This window comes from Aquarana catesbeiana, linkage group LG02 (genome assembly GCF_042186555.1).
Source record: "Aquarana catesbeiana isolate 2022-GZ linkage group LG02, ASM4218655v1, whole genome shotgun sequence".
In the NCBI taxonomy this organism is placed as follows: domain Eukaryota; kingdom Metazoa; phylum Chordata; class Amphibia; order Anura; family Ranidae; genus Aquarana; species Aquarana catesbeiana.
In genome coordinates, this window is record NC_133325.1 from 387736670 (window position 1) to 387761167 (window position 24498).

Here is a 24498-nt window from a genome sequence, read left to right on the forward strand (position 1 = left end):
AATGTGAAAGATGAAGTTATGCCGAGTAAATATATACCCAACATGTCACCCTTCAAAATTGCACACCCTCATGGAATGGCGCCAAACTTCGCTACTTAAAAATCCCCATAGGAGGCGCTTTAAAATTTTTTACTGGTTACATGTTGTGAGTTACAGAGGAGGTCTAGGGCCAAAATTATTGCTCTCACTCTACTGATTGTAGCGATACCTCACATGTGTGGTTTGAACACCATTTTCATATGTGGGCGGGACTTACGTATGCGTCCGCTTCTGCATGCGAGCACACGGGGACAAAAAAAAATATTTTTTTTTTATTGCTCATATTTATTTTAGTTTGATGCTTTCTTCCAAAAAATTTATTTTTTGATCACTTTTATTCTTATTACAAGGAATGTAAACATCCCTTGTAATAGGAATATGGCATGACAGGTCCTCTTTACAGTGAAATATAGGGTCAGTAAGACCCCACATCTCACCTCTAGGCTGGGAAGCCTGAAATTAAAAAAAAACAAGAAAAACGATCCTGGCTTCGATCGTAGCGGTGAGTCGGTAGAAGCACCTGAGGGTGGCGGGAGGGGGGGGGGGGAGTCCCTTCTCGCTTCCCGTAAGAATGATCAAGCAGCGGATCAGCCGCTATGATCATTCTCATGGTGTAGGGAATCGCCAGCTGAAAAAGCTGATAGCTGAATGATGCCTGTAGCTGCACCCATCATTCAGCTATCCCCGCACAAAGTCAAGGACATCATATGACGGCGGGTGGGAAGTGGTTAAAACACATTTTATTTTTTAACACAAAGTTGTCCGTTTATACAATATTTCTAACACATAGCATGTACACAAACCAAAAATGACACCCCAAAATAAATTCTCCTACTCCTCCTGAGTACGGCGATACCACATGTGTGAGACTTCCACAGCCTGGCCACATACAGAGGCCGAGTATAGCAGAGCATGGCAGAGTATGGCTGGGTATGGCAGAGTATGGCTGGGTATGGCAGAGTATGGCTGGGTATGGCAGAGTATGGCTGGGTATCACCAAGTATGGCAGAGTATGGCTGGGTATGGCAGAGTATGGCTGGGTATGGCGGGGTATTGCAGAGTATGGCTGGGTATGGCCGGGTATTGCAGAGTATTGCGGGGTATTGCAGAGTATTGCAGGGTATTGCAGGGCATTGCAGAGTATTGCGGGGCATTGCAGAGTATTGCGGGGCATTGCGGGGTATTGCGGGGTACTGCAGGGCATTGCAGAGTATTGCAGGGCATTGCAGAGTATTGCGGGGCACTGCAGAGTATTGCGGGGTATTGCAGAGTATTACCGAGTATTGGGGGGTATTGCGGGGCATTGCAGAGTATTGCTGGGTATTGCAGAGTATTGCGGGGCATTGCAGAGTATTGCGGGGTATTGCAGAGTATTGCAGGGTATTGTGGGGCATTGCAGAGTATTGCGGGGTATTGCAGGGTACTGCAGAGTATTGCACAGGGAATTGCAGGGTATTGCGGGGTATTGCAGGGTATTGTGGGGTATTGCGGGGCATTGCAGAGTATTGCAGGGTATTGCAGGGTATTGCAGAGTATTGCAGGGTATTGCGGGGCATTGCAGAGTATTGCGGGGTATTGCAGGGTACTGCGGGCATTGCAGAGTATTGCACAGGGAATTGCAGGGTATTGCGGGGTATTGCAGGGTATTGCGGGGTATTGCAGGGCATTGCCGAGCATTGCAGGGTATTGCAGGGCATTGCAAAGTATTGCAGAGTATTGCACAGGGAATTGCAGAGTATTGCAGAGTAGTGCAGGGTATTGCTGAGTATGGAGGGATGGCTGAGCATGGATGGATGGATAGATGTGACTGCACATGTAACTGAGCAGCGCTGTGGGCACTACACATCCAGCTCACAGCGCTGCTCCCACCCGATCCCTCCCCCTCTGTACCGATCGATACAGAGAGGGGAGAGAGGAACCGGCGTCATGACATGATGCCGGTTTGTTTACATGTGATTGCTCCGTCATTTGACGGAACGATCACATGGTAAACGGCCGCGATCAGCGGCTGTTTACCGTAATGCGCCGGGTCCTCAGGACCCGGCGGTCACGGATGTTCCCCTGTGCGCTGTTTTCTGGGATCACGTCATATGACGTGATCCCAGAGTTATCCAATCGCCCTGCAGCCGTCATTTGGCTATGGGCCTGTTGGCAACTGGTTAAAGGAGAAGTATGGGAATGCAAAAATAAGTAGTACATGCTACATGCTTGTAGCGATACCTCACATGTGTGGTTTGAACACCATTTTCATATGTGGGCGGGACTTACGTATGCGTCCGCTTCTGCATGCGAGCACACGGGGACAAAAAAAAATATTTTTTTTTTATTGCTCATATTTATTTTAGTTTGATGCTTTTTTCCCAAAAATTAATTTTTTTATCACTTTTATTCCTATTACAAGGAATGTAAACATCCCTTGTAATAGGAATATGGCATGACAGGTCCTCTTTACAGTGAGATATAGGGTCAGTAAGACCCCACATCTCACCTCTAGGCTGGGAAGCCTGAAATAAAAAAAAAAACAAAAAAAACGATCCTGGCTTTGATCGTAGCGGTGAGTCGGTAGAAGCACCTGAGGGTGGCAGGGGGGGGGGGGGGAGTCCCTTCTCGCCTCCCGTAAGAATGATCAAGCAGCGGAACAGCCGCTATGATCATTCTCATGGTGTAGGGAATCGCCAGCTGAAAAAGCTGATAGCTGAATGATGCCTGTAGCTGCACCCATCATTCAGATATCCCCGCACAAAGTCAAGGATATCATATGACGGCGGGTGGGAAGTGGTTAAAACACATTTTATTTTTTAACACAAAGTTGTCCATTTATACAATATTTCTAACACATAGCATGTACACATACCAAAAATGACACCCCAAAATAGATTCTCCTACTCCTCCTGAGTACGGCGATACCAAATGTGTGAGACTTCCACAGCCTGGCCACATACAGAGGCCGAGTATAGCAGAGCATGGCAGAGTATGTCTGGGTATGGCAGAGTATGGCTGGGTATGGCAGAGTATGGCTGGGTATGGCAGAGTATGGCTGGGTATCACCAAGTATGGCAGAGTATGGCTGGGTATGGCAGAGTATGGCTGGGTATGGCAGAGTATGGCTGGGTATGGCAGAGTATGGCTGGGTATGGCTGGGTATTGCAGAGTATTGCGGGGTATTGCAAAGTATTGCAGGGTATTGCAGGGCATTGCAGAGTATTGCGGGGCATTGCAGAGTATTGCGGGGCATTGCGGGGTACTGCAGGGCATTGCGGGGTACTGCAGGGCATTGCAGAGTATTGCGGGGCATTGCAGAGTATTGTGGGGCATTGCAGAGTATTGCGGGGTATTGCAGAGTATTACAGAGTATTGGAGGGTATTGCGGGGCATTGCAGAGTATTGCTGGGCATTGCAGAGTATTGCGGGGCATTGCAGAGTATTGCGGGGTATTGCAGAGTATTGCAGGGTATTGCGGGGCATTGCAGAGTATTGCGGGGTATTGCAGAGTATTGCAGGGTATTGCGGGGCATTGCAGAGTATTGCAGGGTATTGCAGGGTACTGCGGGGTATTGCGGGCATTGCAGAGTATTGCACAGGGAATTGCAGGGTATTGCGGGGTATTGCAGGGTATTGCGGGGCATTGCAGAGTATTGCAGGGTATTGCGGGGCATTGCTGAGCATTGCGGGGTATTGCAGAGTATTGCAGAGTATTGCACAGGGAATTGCAGAGTATTGCAGAGTAGTGCAGGGTATTGTTGAGTATGGAGGGATGGCTGAGCATGGATGGATGGATGGATAGATGTGACTGCACATGTAACTGAGCAGCGCTGTGGGCACTACACATCCAGCTCACAGCGCTGCTCCCATCCGATCCCTCCCCCTCTGTACCGATCGATACAGAGAGGGGAGAGAGGAACCGGCGTCATGACATGATGCCGGTTTGTTTACATGTGATTGCTCCGTCATTTGACGGAGCGATCACATGGTAAACGGCCGCGATCAGCGGCTGTTTACCGTAATGCGCCGGGTCCTCTGGACCCGGCGGTCACGGATGTTCCCCTGTGCGCTGTTTTCTGGGATCACGTCATATGACGTGATCCCAGAGTTATCCAATCGCCCTGCAGCCGTCATTTGGCTATGGGCCGGTTGGCAACTGGTTAAAGGAGAAGTATGGCAATGCAAAAATAAGTAGTACATGCTACATGCTTGTAGCGATACCTCACATGTGTGGTTTGAACACCATTTTCATATGTGGGCGGGACTTACGTATGCGAGCACACGGGGACAAAAAAAAAATATTTTTTTTCATTTCTCATATTTATTTTAGTTTGATGCTTTTTTCCAAAAAATTAATTTTTTTATCACTTTTATTCCTATTACAAGGAATGTAAACATCCCTTGTAATAGGAATATGGCATGACAGGTCCTCTTTACAGTGAGATATAGGGTCAGTAAGACCCCACATCTCACCTCTAGGCTGGGAAGCCTGAAATAAAAAAAAAACAAAAAAAACGATCCTGGCTTCGATCGTAGCGGTGAGTCGGTAGAAGCACCTGAGGGTGGCGGGAGGGGGGGGGGGGAGTCCCTTCTCGCCTCCCGTAAGAATGATCAAGCAGCGGAACAGCCGCTATGATCATTCTCATGGTGTAGGGAATCGCCAGCTGAAAAAGCTGATAGCGGAATGATGCCTGTAGCTGCACCCATCATTCAGATATCTCCGCACAAAGTCAAGGACGTCATATGACAGCGGGTGGGAAGTGGTTAAAACATATTTTATTTTTTAACACAAAGTTGTCCATTTATACAATATTTCTAACACATAGCATGTACACATACCAAAAATGACACCCCAAAATAGATTCTCCTACTCCTCCTGAGTACGGCGATACCACATGTGTGAGACTTCCACAGCCTGGCCACATACAGAGGCCGAGTATAGCAGAGCATGGCAGAGTATGGCTGGGTATGGCAGAGTATGGCTGGGTATGGCAGAGTATGGCTGGGTATGGCAGAGTATGGCTGGGTATCACCAAGTATGGCAGAGTATGGCTGGGTATGGCAGAGTATGGCTGGGTATGGCGGGGTATTGCAGAGTATGGCTGGGTATGGCAGAGTATGGCTGGGTATGGCCGGGTATTGCGGGGTATTGCAGAGTATTGCAGGGTATTGCAGGGCATTGCAGAGTATTGCAGGGCATTGCAGAGTAATGCGGGGCATTGCAGAGTATTGTGGGGCATTGCGGGGTACTGCAGGGCATTGCAGAGTATTGCGGGGCATTGCAGAGTATTGCGGGTTATTGCAGAGTATTGCAGGGTATTGCGGGGCATTGCAGAGTATTGCGGGGTATTGCAGGGTACTGCGGGCATTGCAGAGTATTGCACAGGGAATTGCAGGGTATTGCGGGGTATTGCAGGGTATTGCGGGGTATTGCAGGGTATTGCGGGGTATTGCGGGGCATTGCGGGGTATTGCAGGGTATTGCGGGGCATTGCTGAGCATTGCGGGGTATTGCAGAGTATTGCAGGGCATTGCAGAGTATTGCAGAGTATTGCACAGGGAATTGCAGAGTATTGCAGAGTAGTGCAGGGTATTGCTGAGTATGGAGGGATGGCTGAGCATGGATGGATGGATAGATGTGACTGCACATGTAACTGAGCAGCGCTGTGGGCACTACACATCCAGCTCACAGCGCTGCTCCCATCCGATCCCTCCCCTTCTGTACCGATCGATACAGAGAGGGGAGAGAGGAACCGGCGTCATGACATGATGCCGGTTTGTTTACATGTGATTGCTCCGTCATTTGACGGAGCGATCACATGGTAAACGGCCGCGATCAGCGGCTGTTTACCGTGAGGACCCGGCGGTCACGGATGTTCCCCTGTGCGCTGTTTTCTGGGATCACGTCATATGACGTGATCCCAGAGTTATCCAATCGCCCTGCAGCCGTCATTTGGCTATGGGCCTGTTGGCAACTGGTTAAAGGAGAAGTATGGGAATGCAAAAATAAGTAGTACATGCTAACCTCATACATGCATCATGCATTGCATTTCTTTCCCCAGTCCTTTAGTTTTTGCAGAATAGTCTTTTGAAGATCCCAGAATCAGCCTCTAGCGGTTCTTTCTCAGTTTAAACGTTTCCAGGGGGTAAAAATATTTCCACAATCCAGCCTTTCCTTCACTCCCTCCCTCTGGACTCTGGAGGACATGTGGGTGTGTTTGGTGAAAAGGTGCACACCCAAGCTGCTATCTAGAACAAGCATGTTCTTCACTTGCCTCTGTTTCCATGGCAGTGTGTCCCCTGCTAAAACCCGGAAGCAGAGACAGTGTCAGTGGCGGAACTATAGGGGTCGCTGCAGTCACACTTGTCACCGGGCCCTGTCGTTTTGCTGCTGTGGGGGCGCCCCAAGACCCGGCATCTCCCTATGCAGTAGGGGGAGGTGGGAGGCGGCGATCGGCAGCTCTATGATGCCCGTGAGCCGCGGGATCTCCCTGGGGCTGGTAGTTCTCTCTCTGAATGTATACAGTGGAGAGGGGAGGGGCCTCTGACCCAGGCATGTATTGGCTTCTCTCTTCAGTGAGACGCTCTGCTTCTACACTCTTGATGATACATGCCCAGGTCAGAGGCCCCCCCTCTCCAGTGGATACAGTCAGAGAGAGAACAACAAGCCCCAGAGTCTCCTTTATTGTACATACAAATCATCCCTCTGTCACTGTACTCCTATACAACATGTAATGACACTGTACGGCATGTGATGGCACTGTACGGCATGTGATGTCTCTGTACGGCATGTGATGTCTCTGTACGGCATGTGGTGACACTGTACCGCATGTGATGGCTCTGTACGGCATGTGATGGCACTGCACGGCATGTGATGGCACTGCACGGCATGTGATGACTCTGCACGGCATGTGATGACTCTGCACGGCATGTGATGGCACTGTACAACATGTAATGACTCTGTACGGCATGTGATGGCACTGTACAGCATGTAATGACTCTGTACGGCATATGATGGCACTGTACAGCATGTAATGACTCTGTACGGCATGTGATGGCACTGTACAGCATGTGATGGCACTGTACGGCATGTGATCCTGTAATACTCTATTTACAGTGAAGTGAACATTATTACTATAGGGGTACTAGGTGATACACCAATTATGGGGGAGCAAAGCTCTGTCCATGTCTGAGGAGCTCTGTGCTTCAGTATGAAAATACAAGTAGCTGTGAATGGAAGGTTTCATTGTCTCAAATAAAAATCCAGATATTCAATAAAAGGATTCATTCACAATGTTAGCTCTGATTTTATTTCATTTTACTATACCAGTAATGCATGGAATGCCTGTATGCTGTCACATCCATATGTGTATTCTGCTTTACAAATATATTGTTTTCACTCGGGTGGATAGTAATACGTAGAGGACATTTACATACACAGCACTATCAGTGACTTCTCCTACCTTAGTTACTGAATGAAGTGCTCTTATCTCTGCCGACTCTTCTGACCATTAAAACATGTCGCTGGGGAGAAGGGAGGGGGGAGGGAGGAGAGAGAAGGGAGGGTGAGAGAGAGAAGGGAGGGGAGAGGGAGGAGAAAGAAGGGAGGGGGGTGGGAGGAGAGAGAGAGAGAGAGAAGGGAGGGGGAGGGAGGAGAGAGAGAAGGGAGGGGGAGGGAGAAGAAAGAAGGGAGAGGGGAGGGAGGAGAGAGAAGGGAGGGGGAGGGAGGAGAGAGAAGGGAGGGGGAGGGAGAAGAAAGAAGGGAGGGGGAGGGAGGAGAGAGAGAAGGGAGGGAGGAGAGAGAAGGGAGGGGGAGGGAGGAGAGAGAGAAGGGAGGGAGGAGAGAGAGAAGGGAGGGGGAGGAGGGAGGAGGGAGGAGGGAAGACATAGCAGCTACACTTTGTGAAGTCTCGGGAGCGAGCAGAGAGGACATCAATCAAGCAAAATGCCAGGAAAGTGGGTGGATCCAGACTCCAGAGCCAGACCATTGTTGGTATTACACTGTACTAAGTCTGTAGCCCCTCCTGCAGGTATTTAGCTCGATTTTAACAGAATGGGGGCACTTCTGAGAGGGCTGGAAGGATTTATAGATATTAGCAGCTCACACAGAATAGATGTAAGCAAAAAAAGGAAACCCATACTTCTCTTTTAAAGATATAACGATCACATTGTAAAAATAGTTTATAGGTTTATGCAGGATAAAACACTTTCATCTCCCCCCTCTTTCCAATGCTTCCTTACTCCTCCTCACATCAATGCGCCTTCACTACCACCACCTCATCTATAGATCCATCTGTCACCTCATGCTTGCACAAAGCACTCCTTCAACACTGTATGTACAACCCTCCCTTCTCGCTACCATAGCTGTGCTCCCCCTGCACCATCACCTGTGTATTCTCTCTTTTACAACTCCCCCCACACTCACTCTATGCACTTGTCCCTCTTCTTTTACCCTAGGTCTGCTGCAAGCCATCACCCCTTTACAACCAATGCCCTTAAACCTAATTCTCCCCCTAGTTCTCACCACCAGTCCTGCAACACCCCCCTACCCTTTCCCCCCATCATTTGTTAGTATTAAATAATGTTCTTGTAAATATTGTTGGCACTTCCTTTTAGTATCAGCAACTGCCGTTATGGTTGCTGAACTGCTGCGTTTTTAGTAAATGCACAGCAATCTGCTATTTGGTACCACTCCTATCATTATCCTATCCTCCTCCTATCTTATCAATCGCAGCGAAACATATGTTGGAGCGGAGAATCTACTTCCGGGTCCTAACTTGACACCCCAGACTAGGCTATGCCCTCCAGAGAGAGACGTGGAACGCACTCCATTCTCAAGGGATCAGCCGACTTGCACACGCTGATTACACCTAGTGCCAGGCCAGGTACTTTAACATGTAAGTGTAACTGCTATTGCTGGTGCTGTTTTTATTCTACTAATTAAAATTACTACACTATGAGAATTTTATCCGTGTCTCCTGTGAAGTCATTTTTCACATCCTAGTTCCATCTTGAGCGGCCAGTGGAGTGGAATTGTGTGGTCAGTGGAATTAATCTGGTATTCCAAAAGGGCTTTTTGGCCATCCTGCATAAAGGGGTCAAACATCTCTGGTGAGTGGCTACCTTTCCATTGAGCACTCGTGGTGGAAGAACTAGAAGTTATATCTCAGAGCACTTCGATTTGGTGTTGGGATTTATCACATATGGACTTTTAGCTTGCTACAATTGCAATTTATTTAATCTGTGTCGCATATATATGTTGGATGTTATTATTGTATATATTCATTTTTCCACAGCCATCCGTGGTTTTCACTGAACATTTATAGCGCCTCATCCTTTATTTCAATATTCACAGATTCTACATATGTGCCTCTGGATGCTTCTCTTTTAATAGTCTCCAATTTTTTTTATTTAGGAATTTGAAATTCAATCGCCCCTAGACTTCTATATTGATAAAAATACCTACCCTCTTACACAGAGAATAAAAGACTGTCTTGGTACGTGGTCTAAACTACCTTTAAACCTTATGGGTAGGATCAATCTATTTAAAATGATATTTTCCCATGCTTCCAGTATGTTCTACTTAATGCCCCAGTTTATCATGCAAGCGGCAGTTATGCAATCGTTCGCAGCATTAACTATCTTCCTCTATAGAAGTGGTCCCTTTCTCAGGACGGGAGCAGGTATATTAAAATTATCTTATAAGATCTTTCAAATCTGTAGACACGAATTGGATAATCCTCGCCTCACTGGCTCTCCAAATGTACCCCTGTGGTATAACCCATTTATGGTGGAATTATATAAAATTATCAAATATGGAGAGGTGGACGAGTCATAATCTTAAATATGCACATCAACTCTTCTTGAATCATACCTTTAAAACATTCAAAACTATTACGGAAGAATTCAGGATTCTGGATACATATTTATTTACCTATACAGTATGCAACTGCTTCAAGCGGTTGCTACACAATTTGTGTTGAGGGATGTGTCATTACAAAAGCTAAGGTAGAAAGCCTATTGATTAAGAAGGATCATTCCATACTTGTCTTTAGATACTATTTGGCATTAGTCTATTTGTCTTCATCGAGGATCGAGAAAATAAAATCTTAATGGCAAATTGATATTTCCCCAATAGATGATAATATCTGGGTGGATGTAGTTGAGAACCAAATCTCAGTGGTTATCTCACATGTAGTCAAATTAATATTTCCCCAATAGATGATGATATCTGGGAGGATGTAGTTGAGAACAGATTTTTCCACCTGGTATGGAAGTTACAGGAATTGGAATTCCACAAACCCCCACTGTTGGATTATTGAACCACGGAATAGAAGGTGTCCCCAAACACACTAATAATCTTTTTTTCTTTATGCTCCTAGGAGCAAAACTTACCGTTGCAAAGGCGTGGAAAACAAACAAGGTATCTTTGATAGTCGATAAGCAGAACATTTCTTGGATAATGACCCAAGAACAAATCACTGCAAAATTATTAGACAGAGTGCCCAAGTTTGAAGCAACTTGGGAGCCTTGGGCTCGCTACATCAAGGTTCCCCTATATCCGCGCCACTTGACTCCCTTCAACGATTGATTCAAGTACTGGGTTCCCTCCTCCGCTGTTCTTTGATAATCACATCACAGATGCACTTTCTCTTTCTCTTCCTCTTTCTTTACTATTACTCTCTTCCCTTACTACCTATTATGGCAACAAGATGACTTCTCAGGGCATGTGGAGCTCAGCCTACTTATCCCCTGAACGGCTTTGTTTATTAAAAGTGAAGTTCACTTACAGTTTCTTTCCCCTGCACCTTGTTTTTGGTTAGCGTATCTTGCATGCCATATAATCACAGTCATCTATTACTAACTACCAGTATATAATTTGGAACAATGTCACTAGGCAGTCCATACATTTACTTAATAAATTGAAATGGAGGGGCAGGGAAGAGGTGGAGGGCAGGACCAAAAAATCCATGAGGAGCAGGGGGAGCACGTACGGACCACAGCGTGATCCCTGTTGGGGTGGCCGGCGTGTACTCCCTTGAACCGACTGGAACAAAATCAGACATTGATCCTCTGCCGACCCCTGCTCAACCTCATAGACCTATGGCACGCAAAGAGTTTATTGTCGCTCTATTGCTATGATCAATGGTTTATAACAAGCCTTCAGGGGATTGGGTATCACCGATGTATGTTATATATTCGTTGTTACATTGACACACTGTTATCTTGTTAAATTCTGTTTTTGTTAAACCCTACCGAAGGGCCATGTTGGCTCCCGGATAGGGATATTTGTTATTACAATGTTTTGCTATACTGATGAAAGTTTTCAATAAAAATTTTGAATGAGAGAATCAGATCTCAGCAGTTAGCTCACAAGGAGACAAACTGATACAACTTAAATATTTATAAACACAATTCCAAAAAAGTTGAGACGCTGTGTAAATTTACATAAAAAACAGAACATAAACCCATATGTTATTCACAATAGAAAATAGAAAACATATCAAATGTCTAAACTGAGAAAATGCACTATGTAAGAAAAAAAAAAAGGTAATTTTGAAATTGATGTCAGCAACATGTCTCAAAAACAGTTGAAACAGGGCAACAAAAAGCTGGCAAAGTAAGTGGTATTAACAAGAGCTGGAAGAACAGTTTGCAACTACGGTAATTAGGTTAATCTGTAACAGGCCAGTAACATGACTCAGTGTAAAAAGTGCATCTTAGTGTCTCAAAAGTAAAGATGGGCAGAGGTTCGCCAATCAGTGAAAAGCTGCATCTAAAAATTGTCCAACAATTCCAGAATAATGTTCCTTAATGTAAAATTGCAGACTTTAAATATATCATCATTTACAGTATATAATATCATAAAAAGATTCAGAGAATCTGGAGAAATCTCTGCGCGCAAGGGACAGAGACCCGAAATTGAATATTGGATGCCCATGATCTTTGGGTCCTCACATGACACTGCATTAAAACAGGTATAATTCTGTGAAGAACATCACTGCATGGGCTTAGGAATACTTCCAAATATCACTGTCTATGAACACAGTTCATAGTGTCATCCAAAAATGCAAGTTAAAGCTCTCTCATGCAAGGAAGTAGCCATTTCTGAACATGATCGAGAAAAATGCTGCTGTCTTCTCTGGGCCAAAGCTCATTTAAAATGGTCTGTTGCAAAGTGGAAAACTGTTCTCTGGTCAGACAAATCAAAATTTGACATTCTTTTTGGCAACCATGGGAGCCACATCCTCCGGACTAAAAAGGACTGTGAACTTCCAGCTTCTTATCAGTGCCCAGTTCAAAAGCTTGGTATTAGTACCTATGGAATGGGCAGCTTGCACATCTGCAAAGGCACCATCAATGCTGAAAGAAATATCCAGTTTTTAGAGCAGCATATGCTCCCATCCACCAGACAACTTATTTTTCAGGGAAGGCCTTGCATATTTCAGCAGAACAACGTTAAACAGAATACTGCATCTATGACAACAGCATGGCTTCTTAGTAGAAGAGTCCAGATACTTAATGGGCTTGCCTGCAGTCCAGATCTTTCATCAATTTAAATATTTGCAAATCATTGCATTCTGTTTTTATGTAGATTTTACACAATGTCCCAACTTTTTTGGAATTGGGGTTGTACATAGAATTTATTACACTCCCAGTAGATTATATAGAATGGTAAGAGTGTCTTCTGTTGCGTGTCCATGATTTCATTATGACTCTGGGGACTTTTTCCATATGGTATGGAATTGCCTAAGAGTTAGACAGTTTAGGCCAGATATTACTCAGTTTACCGAGGAGTAGCGGTCTCTTCCAAATACCCTGTGCATTGTCTTCCCTGAGATTTCTATGAGGAGGGGCTGCAGGGTTCACAGAAGACATTACTACGCTTTCTATTTTTCTTACACTACAAAAGCTTTGTTTTTAAAATAGAAAGGGGTAGATCCCCCCCACTGTCCAATTTTTGGATAGATCTCATCAATAAAGATCTTCCTTCATATAAATTGACATTTATCCAAAGGCTGTCCGGAGATATTTGATAAAATTTGGTCAGTGTGGGTGTCAACAATGTCTATTACCATGGAGGAGTGAACACCAAACTGTTTGTAACAGAACGTGCTTAAAGTAGAGTTCCACCCACTTTTACAACTCTTCAGCATCCCTCACTAAACTGTGCACTGCAAACGAATTGGATATTTAAAAAAAAAATTTCTCAGCACCTACTGTACATCTGCTGTATTCATTTTTCACTTCCTCCTCCCTAGCCGTGGCTCATCGCATCATTTCCTGTTTGCAATGCCTTCTGGGAAGGGGCGGCAACTTCCTCTGACACTGCCGTTGCTATGGAAACCCTGACCTCAAACCTATTACACTGCTTGTGCTGCACTGAGCATGTGCGAGATCTGCAAGGATGAGATCCAGGAAGAAATACAGTCTAGCTTCAGATGCCCACACTTAAGATGGCCACGGCTTGCTGTAAGTTTATATAATAACAAACTACTGCTATAAACGAACAAAATAGACCTTAGTTTACAGACTAACTTTACTAGAATACATTAAGCTTGTGTATTATATGGGTATTTTTATTTAAAAAGTATAATTTTGGCAGGAACACCACTTTAAGGTAGATTTCCTATTAATGAATTTTTTTTTATTGGGATTCTATTTCTAAGTCACTGTTCCCACACCAAGTCTTTGAACATGTTATTTTGTGCGTTTTACTTTTTGGCACAAGTTTATGTTTATTGGATGTTTAATCTGAGCTATATTCTCTGGTCATGATATGTGCAATGTGAGATCCAGCTCTAGAATGATATTCAGTATTGTGCACTACGTCTAAAAGATTTATTTATCTCACTAACTGTTTTGGCTGAAGGTTACCTTGAGAATGGTAGACCATGCCCCAAATCAGCCTTTATCACAATAAACTTGATGAGCTCTAGTTTCACCCAACAAGACTCATAAATGTCTTCATTCCTACAAACACATTATTTATAGATAACAAGCATATAAAAGTAAAATGGAGGACTGACTGGCCTGTATAGGCTGTATCGGGTATGTCACCAGAGGGAGGAGGAAAGTGGGCAGATAGTTGTAAACCCTTACAGTGGTTGTAAACCCTTACAGACCATTTTTTGCTACAGGTAAGCCTTTAATTAGGCTTACCTGTAGTTACCCAGGATATCTCCTAAACCTGCACGGTTTAGGAGATAACCCTGGTATTTGCATGTACCGATGTCATTGGCACATGCGCACTGAAGCAACGACCCGTTACCGACGGCCCCCGCGTGCAAGCGTGATGTCATCGCGGCTTCGGCCAATCACAGCGCCAGAGCTGCGATACCCAGAAGTAACCCCCGGGAGTGATGTCGGCCACTGGACCGGTATACGGGCACCGCAGCGAGGGCTTCGATCTTAGATGAGTATTACATAATGAGCTAGTATGCTATGCTTACTAGCTCATTATGCGCATACTAGCTCATTATGCCTTTGTCTTGCAGGTATGAGTCTAAAAAAAAAAAAAGTGGGTTTACAACCACTTTAAGCAGTGGTGTAGTATTCAGTGGGAGGGTTGCTAGAGAGCAGAAAGGTGCAGTGCCTGGGATGTTGGGGTTAAGGTAGAGAGGTTTAGATTCAGGGTTGCAAGGGGGTGTAGTACTAGGGGTTCTGGGTGGCAGGAAGATTTAATGTCAGTGTTCAGATTGCCAGGGCACTGAATTATTTATAAGCTAGAATATAAAAGCTATTTGTAAGCCTACATGGAGGCTTCTCTAACTGAGCACCATTCAATACGGGTTTGGGTACTGGAACATATGGTCCAAACGATGTTTGATCTTGGGGCTGTGCAACTGCACGGCTGTTAAATTGGAAGCAGCGGCTTTGACGTTAATGGGACTGCCTGCACAGGGATGCACAGAAATCCCTGTGCAGGCAAACACGGCCCTCGCGAGGGTATACACTGTAGTACGTTCAGTGGACGAAGTCTTTGAGGTTATTAACAAATTTTGCCTGACTTGAAAAATGAATTGTCTCTGGGCACCCATTAATGGGGTTTTCATGCAAGCACACTTGGATGTCGATATAAATCAATCTAATATTTTAGAGTCATTCTGCTCAGAAAAAAATGGTATTGCTATTTATTAAATTGTTCTTTCTTTCCTAAACTTAAATTAGTATGCAAGTGGCAAAGGTTACCTTTATATGTGGAATTTTCACATAATTAAAAGTCAAAGCGATATTAAATTCAAGGTTTTTTTTTTTAATAACAAACATGTTATACTTACCTGCTCTGTGCAGTGGTTTTGCACAGAGCAGCCCCAATCCTCCTCTTCTCAGGACCCCTGCTGGCCCTCCTGGCTCCTCCCTCCTGTCAAGTGCCCCCACAGCAAACAGCATGCTGTGGGGACACCCGAGCAGGATCGCTCCTGAGCCACTGCTCTGCATGTCCATTCAGACACAGAGCTGCAGCTAGGCCCTGGCCCTTCTCTCCTCATTGACTCACTGACTGTGATTGACAGCAGCAGGAGCCATTGGCTCAGCCAATGAGGAGGGAGAGCCCCCGGAGAGCCAAGACACATTGTGGGTTCGCGATGGGGCTCAAAAAAGTTTTCGGGAGGCTGCTTCACACAGAGGGTTTCTTATCTTCATGCATAGAATGTATGAAGGTAAAAAACCTTGAGCCTTTACAGCCACTTTACTACAACAACAACTACTACAACAACTCCTCACCAATGCCCCCCCCCCCCCCACTGCTGCCGTACACTTCTAGTGCAGCAGGGGTTAATAGAGCTTGGGGAGCTCTGACAGGCGTTCATCAAGAGTGCGCCCAACTATGCCTGCCCTTTGTGCCCAGCTCCTTCTTCGTAGAAGCCAGTACTACATACACACACACACATATATATATATATATATATACACACACACAATTGTGCTCATAAGTCTACATACCCTGGCAGAATTTATGATTTCTTGGCCATCAATCAACTGTGTTTACTCTTTTTAAATCTTAATGACAACAGAAACTATCCAAATGACCCTGATCAATACATACCCCAGTTCTTAATACTGTGTATTGCCCCCTTTAACATCAATGAGAGTTTGAAGTCTTTTGTGGTATTTGTGGATGGGGCTCTTTATCTTCTCAGATGGTAAAGCTGCCCATTTCTATTGGCAAAAAGCCTTCAGTTCCTGTAAATTCTTAGGCTGTCTTGCATAAACTGCACTTTGAGATCTCCTCAGAGTGGCTCAATGATAGTGAGGTCAGGAGACTGAGATGGCCATTCCCCATGACTCAGAATCCAGAAACGTCAGTGCAGCACTGGATGAAAGATACAAGGGTCTGTCAGAAGTCCAGAAACTCATTGACCTTTTATACACACACACGCTAATTACAAGCAAACAGATCACAGGTGAGGATGGTTACCTTTAATAGCCATTCAAACCCCTTTGTGTCAACTTGTGTGCATGTAATCAGGCCAAACTCACCAGGGTATGTACACTTTTGATTAGGGTCATTGGGGTAATTTCTGTTGTCATTATGATTTAAAAAGACTAAACACAGTTGATTGAGAATAAATGGATTCAGCCAAACACTAACATGAGTGAAAGAAATGTTTTTGTGTTATCATTCATATTCTCTGAAAAATGGCCAAGAAATCATAAATTCTGCCAGGGTATGTAAATATATATATATATATAATACACACACACACACACACACACACACACATACATACAGATCGATTAGCTATAACTTTATTAATACCCACCTAATTTTGAGTAGGTCCCATTTTGCCACTAATACAGCCCCTTTTTCCACTAAAACAGCCCTTTCCCATCGAGGCATGTATGCCACTAGACCTCTGAAGGTATGCTGCGGTATCTGGCACCAAGCCATCAGTAGCAAAATCCTCCTGTAAGTTGTTTACACTGGTGTATAGCAGAGTGGAGAATGGAACAAGTCACAATACTGGATAGGGGGTGGGGGCGGGGTCTGATGGAGTTAACTTTTTACATCAACAAGTTGGTGATTGGTTGCCAAGACCGCCCGGCAACCAATCACCTGCTGATTAATGTAAAAATTTAGATCCAGCAGCTCCCCACCTCCGCTCTCTGTCTAGTACTGTGACTTCTCCTGTTCTCCATGTTGCAGTGAAGAGGAGAGCGGCAGCGCGGCAGGGAGAAGGACTGTAAGTGAGTCTGTGTTCCTGATTGACCCCTCGGCTGCCTGCGGTCGCTGGGACGATCGTGATCGATGGCTTTCCAACCCCCGGTTTAAATGATTAAAGCTTCTAGGGATAAGTGTAAACCAGTGGGTTCAGCATCTAAAATATGGCCTAGACAGCAGTGATTTCCTATTGGCTGATGCTGTGCAGATGTTGTGACCAGCCAATGTGTACTGCAGCATATATAAATGCAATTTTAGTATTCTCAGCTTTAAGGGAGAAAATGATGTTACAACTCTATAATAAAGCACAATTAAAGCCTCACGCCATGTTTTCCTGTTTTCATTCCATACCATCACATGTTATTATTTCACATATTATTTAAATTCATTCCGTGCCCTGCCACTCTAGGGCTGTGCCTATATAGCTAGGCACCTGCCACACTTCTCAGAATCAACTTATTCACACAGGCTTTTAGTAGTGAGGAAGAAAGAGGATATGTCTGACCACATCTGTTAGACTATGGACTGCACAAAGTCAAATTTTGGTGCCTATTTAACTGCAGTGTCATACTTACGCTGTGAAATTTTGAAAACAGAAACATTTAGATTAGACTATGGAAATGAGGACTGTTATTCAATGTCTATCTGGCTGAAAATGTATTTATGTGACTTCAATTAGTTTTAAGCACTGCCATTCAGGCATAACAGATAGACAGCTCTACAAGGTGGCTGTCAATATAAATATAAGAATCAAAAGACTCTTTGGGCAGCCACCAACTTCTACCATTCTTGATGGTGTGCGTCCAAAAAGGGGCTATTCATAATGCATATAAATTCAAAGATTTGGGTGCATATCCATGCACAAGAACATATCTTAGCATGCTAGGTGAAATCAAAAGAATTCATACATAAATTGGATTGTTAGGCAGGCAGTAAAACAGAAACTGCTACAAATACACAATTCTCAATGAAATAATGGCATTTAGCTTGCTGCAGTGTTCCCATATTTGTCATTTCATGCAAAGCAAAAGGGACTTGATTGATTTGCAGATCAAATGGTGACACAAGACGAAAGGTCAGCATGAAGCCAGTTATTTATGGTAAAAGAGAACTGTGATGGAGCTCCAGTGTGAAAAGATGAGGTTAGTGTCATGAACTGGAAAAGTCAGCAGCGGGCAAAGCATAACATATTTCACAGCTGAATACCAACCTACAGAAGCTAATTACCAGAGTTTATTTTTACAGTACTAAAACTATAATGCAGCAGATTCCATTAAAGTCCATTAGCCTCAACCACAAATTTCTTTATAATGCAGCAGATCTGATAGATGCCTGAACTCATGTCCAACCCCCTACCCCCCTCCAAGCAAAATGAATTGTACAAGACTATGCTATACCCTACATACTTTTGGACGGCTGGATGTGACTTTAGAGATGCTGCTGATGAGGTCACATTTGATGCCGAAGACAAGTCATGATTTTCCAGAACTTGGCTTTCTGGATGGAATTTTCGTCGTAATGGTTTGGTTGGTGGTTGGCTGAGGACGATTTCCTTTAGAAGAAAAAAAAATAAACATAAGCACTAAAGACATACATACATATATTAACATATGCCTTGTACATGAACTGTTTCTGGGTAATACCGTATGTGGTTAACCCTGAGGGACCTTTTTTGAGAAGAATTTGTGTGTTCTTCCCATCTTTGCATGGGTTACCTTCGACAAACCAAAAAAGCATGTTAATATGCTGTCTGCCTTTTACATATCATGAAGCTCTGCATGACTAAGCCCCTATTGGGGAGCAGGGACGCACAGTGAGGTCAGTGTCTGGTGAGGCACTGGCTAGTATCAGAGCCAGATACACACAGGTTACATACGCCACGAATGTTAGCGCAAGAGCAGTAATTCTAGTACTAGACCTCCTCTGTAACTCTAATGCCCCGTACACACAGTCAGACATTGATTGGACATTCCGACAACAAAATCCTAGGGTTTTTTCCGACGGATGTTGGCTCAAACTTGTCTTGCATACACACGGTCAAACAAAGTTGTCAGAAAATCCGATCATTCTGAACGCGGTGACGTAAAACACGTACGTTGGGACTATCAACGGGGCAGTAGCCAATAGCTTTCATCTCTTTATTTATTCTGAGCATGCGTGGAACTTTGTGCGGTCGGATTTGTGTACACACGATCAGAAATTCCGACAACGGATTTTGTTGTCGGAAAATTTTATAGCTTGCTCCCAAACTTTGTGTGTTGGAAAATCCGATGGAAAATGTGTGATGGAGCCTACACACGGTCAGAATTTCCGACAACAAGGTCCTATCACACATTTTCCGTCGGAAAATCTGACCGTGTGTACGGGTCATAAACGTGTAACCTGTAAAACATTTTAAAGCATTGCTTATGGAGATTTTTAAGTACTGAAGTTTGGTGCCATTCCACAAGTGTGCACAATTTTAAAGCATGACATGTTAGGTATCTATTTACCTAACATCATCTTTCATAGTATACAGAAAAATTGCTGCGCAAATACCATGTAACATAAAAAGTTGCAATGACCACCATTTTATTCCCTAGGGCAGTGGTTCTCAACCTGGGGGTCAAATGATGATTTGCCAGGTGTCACCGAATCCTGGGGTGTTCCTGAAGCCCATGCTGCTCTCCTAGCCTTTTTGCAGCCGCCCAGCAGGGCTGTCCCTGGAGCCTGTGGCCACCCAGCTGGGCTGTTCCTGGAGCCCGCAGCCGCCCGCTCAGCCTCTTCGCAGCCGCCCATTCAGTTCACAGCATGGTTGGGGGGCAGAGACTAGAGGTCAGCTGACTGGTGAGGAATGAAGTGGGAGGGGCTGGAGGAGATCCTATCTCCTGATTTCGGCATAGGTGTCACTGCTGCAAGACACCACAAAGTCGGAGACACAGTGAGTAACACTACCTGTGATTAGAGTTGCCATTAAAAGTCCCCACTACAGTTCTCAGATCAGCAGATGACCTTGATCAAGAGCACCTAAGTTGGCTGATCAGAACTCCCCCCAGCACTACCACTGATCCCACCCCCCACCAGCATTGCCATTCATCCCATTCCCCCCACCAAGGAGTAAGAGAAGGAATAAAAATAGAGAATCTGTGTAAGGGAGAGGAAAAGAGGGTAAGAACAAAGAAAAAGGGAGAGAAAGAATAAGAGAAAGAACAAGAAAGAAGGCTAGAGAGAGGGGTGGGGGGTGGGGGAAAGAAATTAGCATAGATAGGGTTAAAAGGGAATGAAAGGAGAACAAAGAGAAAGATGTAATTTACCATGAGGGGTTTTAATATGGTACGAGTGGAAGGGACTCAGGGAGCGCTAAATGTACGTGGGTTAGGGGTGCACATTACTTGTCTTGCTTTGGGTGCTGACAACCCACGCTATGAAAATAATTTTACTGTTAGGGGTCCCCACAACTTGGGAAATTTTATCAAGGGGTCACGGCACTAGAGAGGTTGAGAAACACTGCCCTAGAGTGTCTGCTAAAACAATATATATAATGTTTGGAGGTTCTGAGTAATTTTCTAGCAAAAAAATTATGATTTTTACATTTAGGAGAGAAGTGTCAGAATTGGCCTGGGTGGCAAGGGGTTAATTACCATAAGTAAGTAATATACAAAAAATTATTATGTATTGTTTTAAGGTAATTTACTATATTTTCAAAAACTGTACTCAAGCAGGTGGCTTAATGGACAAATTACTGAAGTTTGACGTTATAACTTCCAACCAGTAATTTCACAGTAAATAGATAAATAATAAATGGTTATCTTATAACATATAGCATAATAATATATAATTTAGCTTGTACCTTTTCAGCAGCAGAAGATTCTCGTTCTCTTTCTTAACTGTGTGAGGAAAAACATGGGATTGTGGGTAAATCTTCTACCCATAAACTCATGTTTTTTCCTTGTAGTTAAGAGGGCTGTGCTGGAAAGGAGCATTTGTCTTTTAGGCACATTCCCCCTTCTATGACACTGCAGTGAGAGGTGTGCCTCCACTGCAGCATTTTTGTTGGACAGCTTGGGCTAATGGTACCTTACCATTGGTCCAGGACTCCAAGCTGTCCATTGAGCTCAGTGCTTCTGACAAGGAGTAAGGAGAGGCACTGTGAGCTCATCCTCTCAGTCTGCTGCAGAGTGTGCCAGCTTGTATTTAAACTGACCGCTCTGTATGTAGCTTCTGACAGGCTGAACAAGGAGCCCCGTATCTCTGGAACCATAGGTCGTAGGAGCCCCAAATTTTGACCAGTGGTGGGGTAGGACTTTGCTGAGCAACGACCCTCGAAGGCGATAATTTTTTTTAATGTTCATGCCTCACCTGCTTCCTCTGACTGCACATCCCTGTTCGGGAGAAAAGGGAACTGGTGAACAGGAGAGGGCATGGTAGTGGGAAGTGTGCTACATTCTGATTTTGTAAGTTTGCACTACTTACAATAAAGCTTTTGAATATTAGGAAAAAAATAGCAGAAGTGCAGCCTTATTGTCTAGATACTTTGGTGAGGAACAGATCCCAGTAGGTAGTAAGCACTTATGGCCGGGGACAGGATCTACTAGACTGCTGCAGCAGTAATTATGTAATGTATGTCTTCTGTGTTCTGCTGTTGTCTCCATCAGGAAGAACACAGTCGCTGTTGGATTGAGTACATGTAGATGGAAGAGGCTGCAGGACCTCAACAGTCAGGTGTGGACTGAACTCTGAGGCCCACCAGAGAAATTTAGGTCTGGGGCCCACCTGGCCAACTTGTCAAATTTTTCAACATAACACAACTACAGTCTTTAACAATATTGCTTTATTTATGATGCCATCACTTAGCACAATAGAATTGTAGTTTGTATGGTATTTGTTAAAACAATTATGCAAATATAATTAAGTATCAAGCAAGTATTGTGAAGGATTATGAGGGTGATCATTAATTGAGCAAACAAGTGTTACGCATTATGATAAGATTGATGACCAATCGTAAGGAGCTGAAATCATTGTATTAAGCACTCCTCAAGACGTTGGCATTAGTTATGTAGAGTTTAGACATTTAAAGTATCTCTAGTGAGAGTAGAATTAGTAGTAGTGAGTAGCGAGAGTGAATTTAACAAGAATATCACTAAAGCCATGTACACGCGAGCGGAATGTCTGACAGAAAAAGTCAGACGGAAGCTTTTCATCGTATATTCTGATTGTGTGTATGCCTCATCGGACTTTTTTTTTCGAAAATTCTGACGGACCTAGAAATAGAACATGTTCTAAATATTTCCGATGGAACCAATTCCTATCGGGAAACACTGCTCATCTGTATGCTGTTCAGACGGACCAAAAACGACGCATGCTCTGAAGCAAGTATGAGACAGAAGCTATTGGCTACTGTCTATTGAACTTTCTTTTTCTAGTCCCGTCGTACGTTCTGTACGTCCCGCATTCTGGACGGTCGGACTTTGGTTTGACCGTGTGGAGGCAAGGCCGCTTGGTCTTCGTCGGAGAAACCTTCGAAGTTTATTCCGACGGCAAAACCGGTCGTGTGTACGTGGCATTATAGTTAGGTGATATCCCTATTAGTGTTCCATAAGATATGGAATTCTAGAAGATCCTGGTCTATTTAAGAACTCATTCTGTATTTTATGATTTTCTGCTTTCAAAAAATCTTTCACAAGACATTTGAGTGCATGCAAGATTAAAAAGTACTTTATGTACTGCCAAAAGTATTGTATATGCAGCGGACTGTAAGTTATAATCATACAAAATCCTACAAAAACAAACAGGACAGTACTTGTAATATATTTAACATCGGTGAGGTCTTACTTCTCAACAATTCCATCTTTTATATATTTTGTGTAGGGTTATGTTTCTTTAGAAAAATAATAATAGATACTGTTTTTGGAAAACTGAATCAGAAAAATACCATCATCAGATAACAATGCTACAGATTGCAAGTCCTGTGTAGCAATGTCACTTTGTGTGATCTGGCTTTACCGTTAGTGGTCTATACATGAATAAATAGCACAAATACAAGCATTACAAGTTTAAAAATTAAATGCTGACCCCCCAAAAAATGATTCTTACTATGCCAAAGAATTATTATTATAATACAGGATTTATATAGCACCAGTGCTTTACAACATGAAAGCTGACAGTACAGGTACAGGTACAATACAATTCAATTCAATGCAAGAGAAATCAGAGGGCTCTGCTCGCTAGAGCTTACAATCTAAAAAGGAGGGTTAAGTGATACAAAAGGTAATAACTTTGGGGGATGAGCTGATGGAGAAAATAAAATTACAGTTGTAAGGTGGGGCAGGATAAGCTTCACTGAAGAGAAATGTTTTCAGGGATCGCCTAAAAGTGGACAGATTAGGAGGCAAATCGGACAGATTGGGGTAAGGAGTTCCTTGGGATGGTAGAGGCTCAGGAAAAATCCTGGAGGCAAGCAAGAGAGTTAAAGAGCAGGAGGTCTTGGGAGTAATTAAGAGAATGACTTGGTTGGTAATTTGAGACAAGGTTAGTGATGTAGCTAGGGGCCAAGTTGTGGATGGCTTTGTAAGTTTTTGTTAGTATTTTGAACTTCATTCGTTGGGTTAGCTGAAGTTAGTGGAGGGATTGACAGAGAGGCGTAGAAGACACTGAGCGGTTGGTAAGGTGGAAAGGTCTGGCAGTAGTATTCATTGAAGGGGGGAAGGGTCTATGTAAGGGTAAACCAATTAGGAGGGAGTTGCAATAGTTGAGGTGAGAGATAACCAGGAAGTAAATTAGAATCTTTGTGGTATCATTGGTTATGAAAGAGCGTATTTTGGAAATGTTATGGAGGTTGAGGCGGCACACTTTGGGCATGATTGGATGTGGGGTCGAAGGGAGAGTTCGGAGTTTGGGATTACACCTAGCATTCTGGCATGCGGGGATGGGTTGATAGTTGTGTCATTGATCTTGACAGTGAAATCAGGGGAAGGGGCACACGGGGGAGGAAATATTATGAGCTTGGTTTTGGATAGACTGAATGTGAGGAAGTGGCGTGACATACAGATTGATATGTCTGTTAGTAAATTAGCGATGCATGTGGAGACTGATGGAGTGAGTTGTGAGGTAGAGAGATAGATTTGCATGTGATCAGCATGAAAATGGGGTTGAAAGACATGGGAGGCTATCATCTGACCCGGGAGGAGGTGTAGACTGAGACTAGGAGAGGTACAAGAACAGAACCTTGGGAAACCTCGGTGGAAAAAGGAAGAGGAGAGGAGGAAGTAAAATTGTAAGTAACGCTAAAGGTGAGGAGGGATAGGTAGGATGAGAACCAGCAAAGATTCTAATATT

General features: G+C 44.0%; 1 protein-coding gene across 3 annotated transcripts in view; it reads right to left on the reverse strand.

Moving 5' to 3' along the window:
* Positions 1 to 24498, reverse strand: part of REPS2 (RALBP1 associated Eps domain containing 2) — a 261119-nt gene that overhangs the window by 29734 nt on the left and 206887 nt on the right. For 2 of the 3 annotated variants that reach the window (XM_073615186.1, XM_073615185.1), the window contains exon 18: positions 18591 to 18736. In XM_073615186.1, coding sequence (XP_073471287.1) covers positions 18591 to 18736 — 146 coding nt within the window. Of the gene's footprint in view, positions 1 to 18590; positions 18737 to 24498 lie in introns of those variants that run through there. The other variant, XR_012241643.1, reaches the window with a different exon arrangement.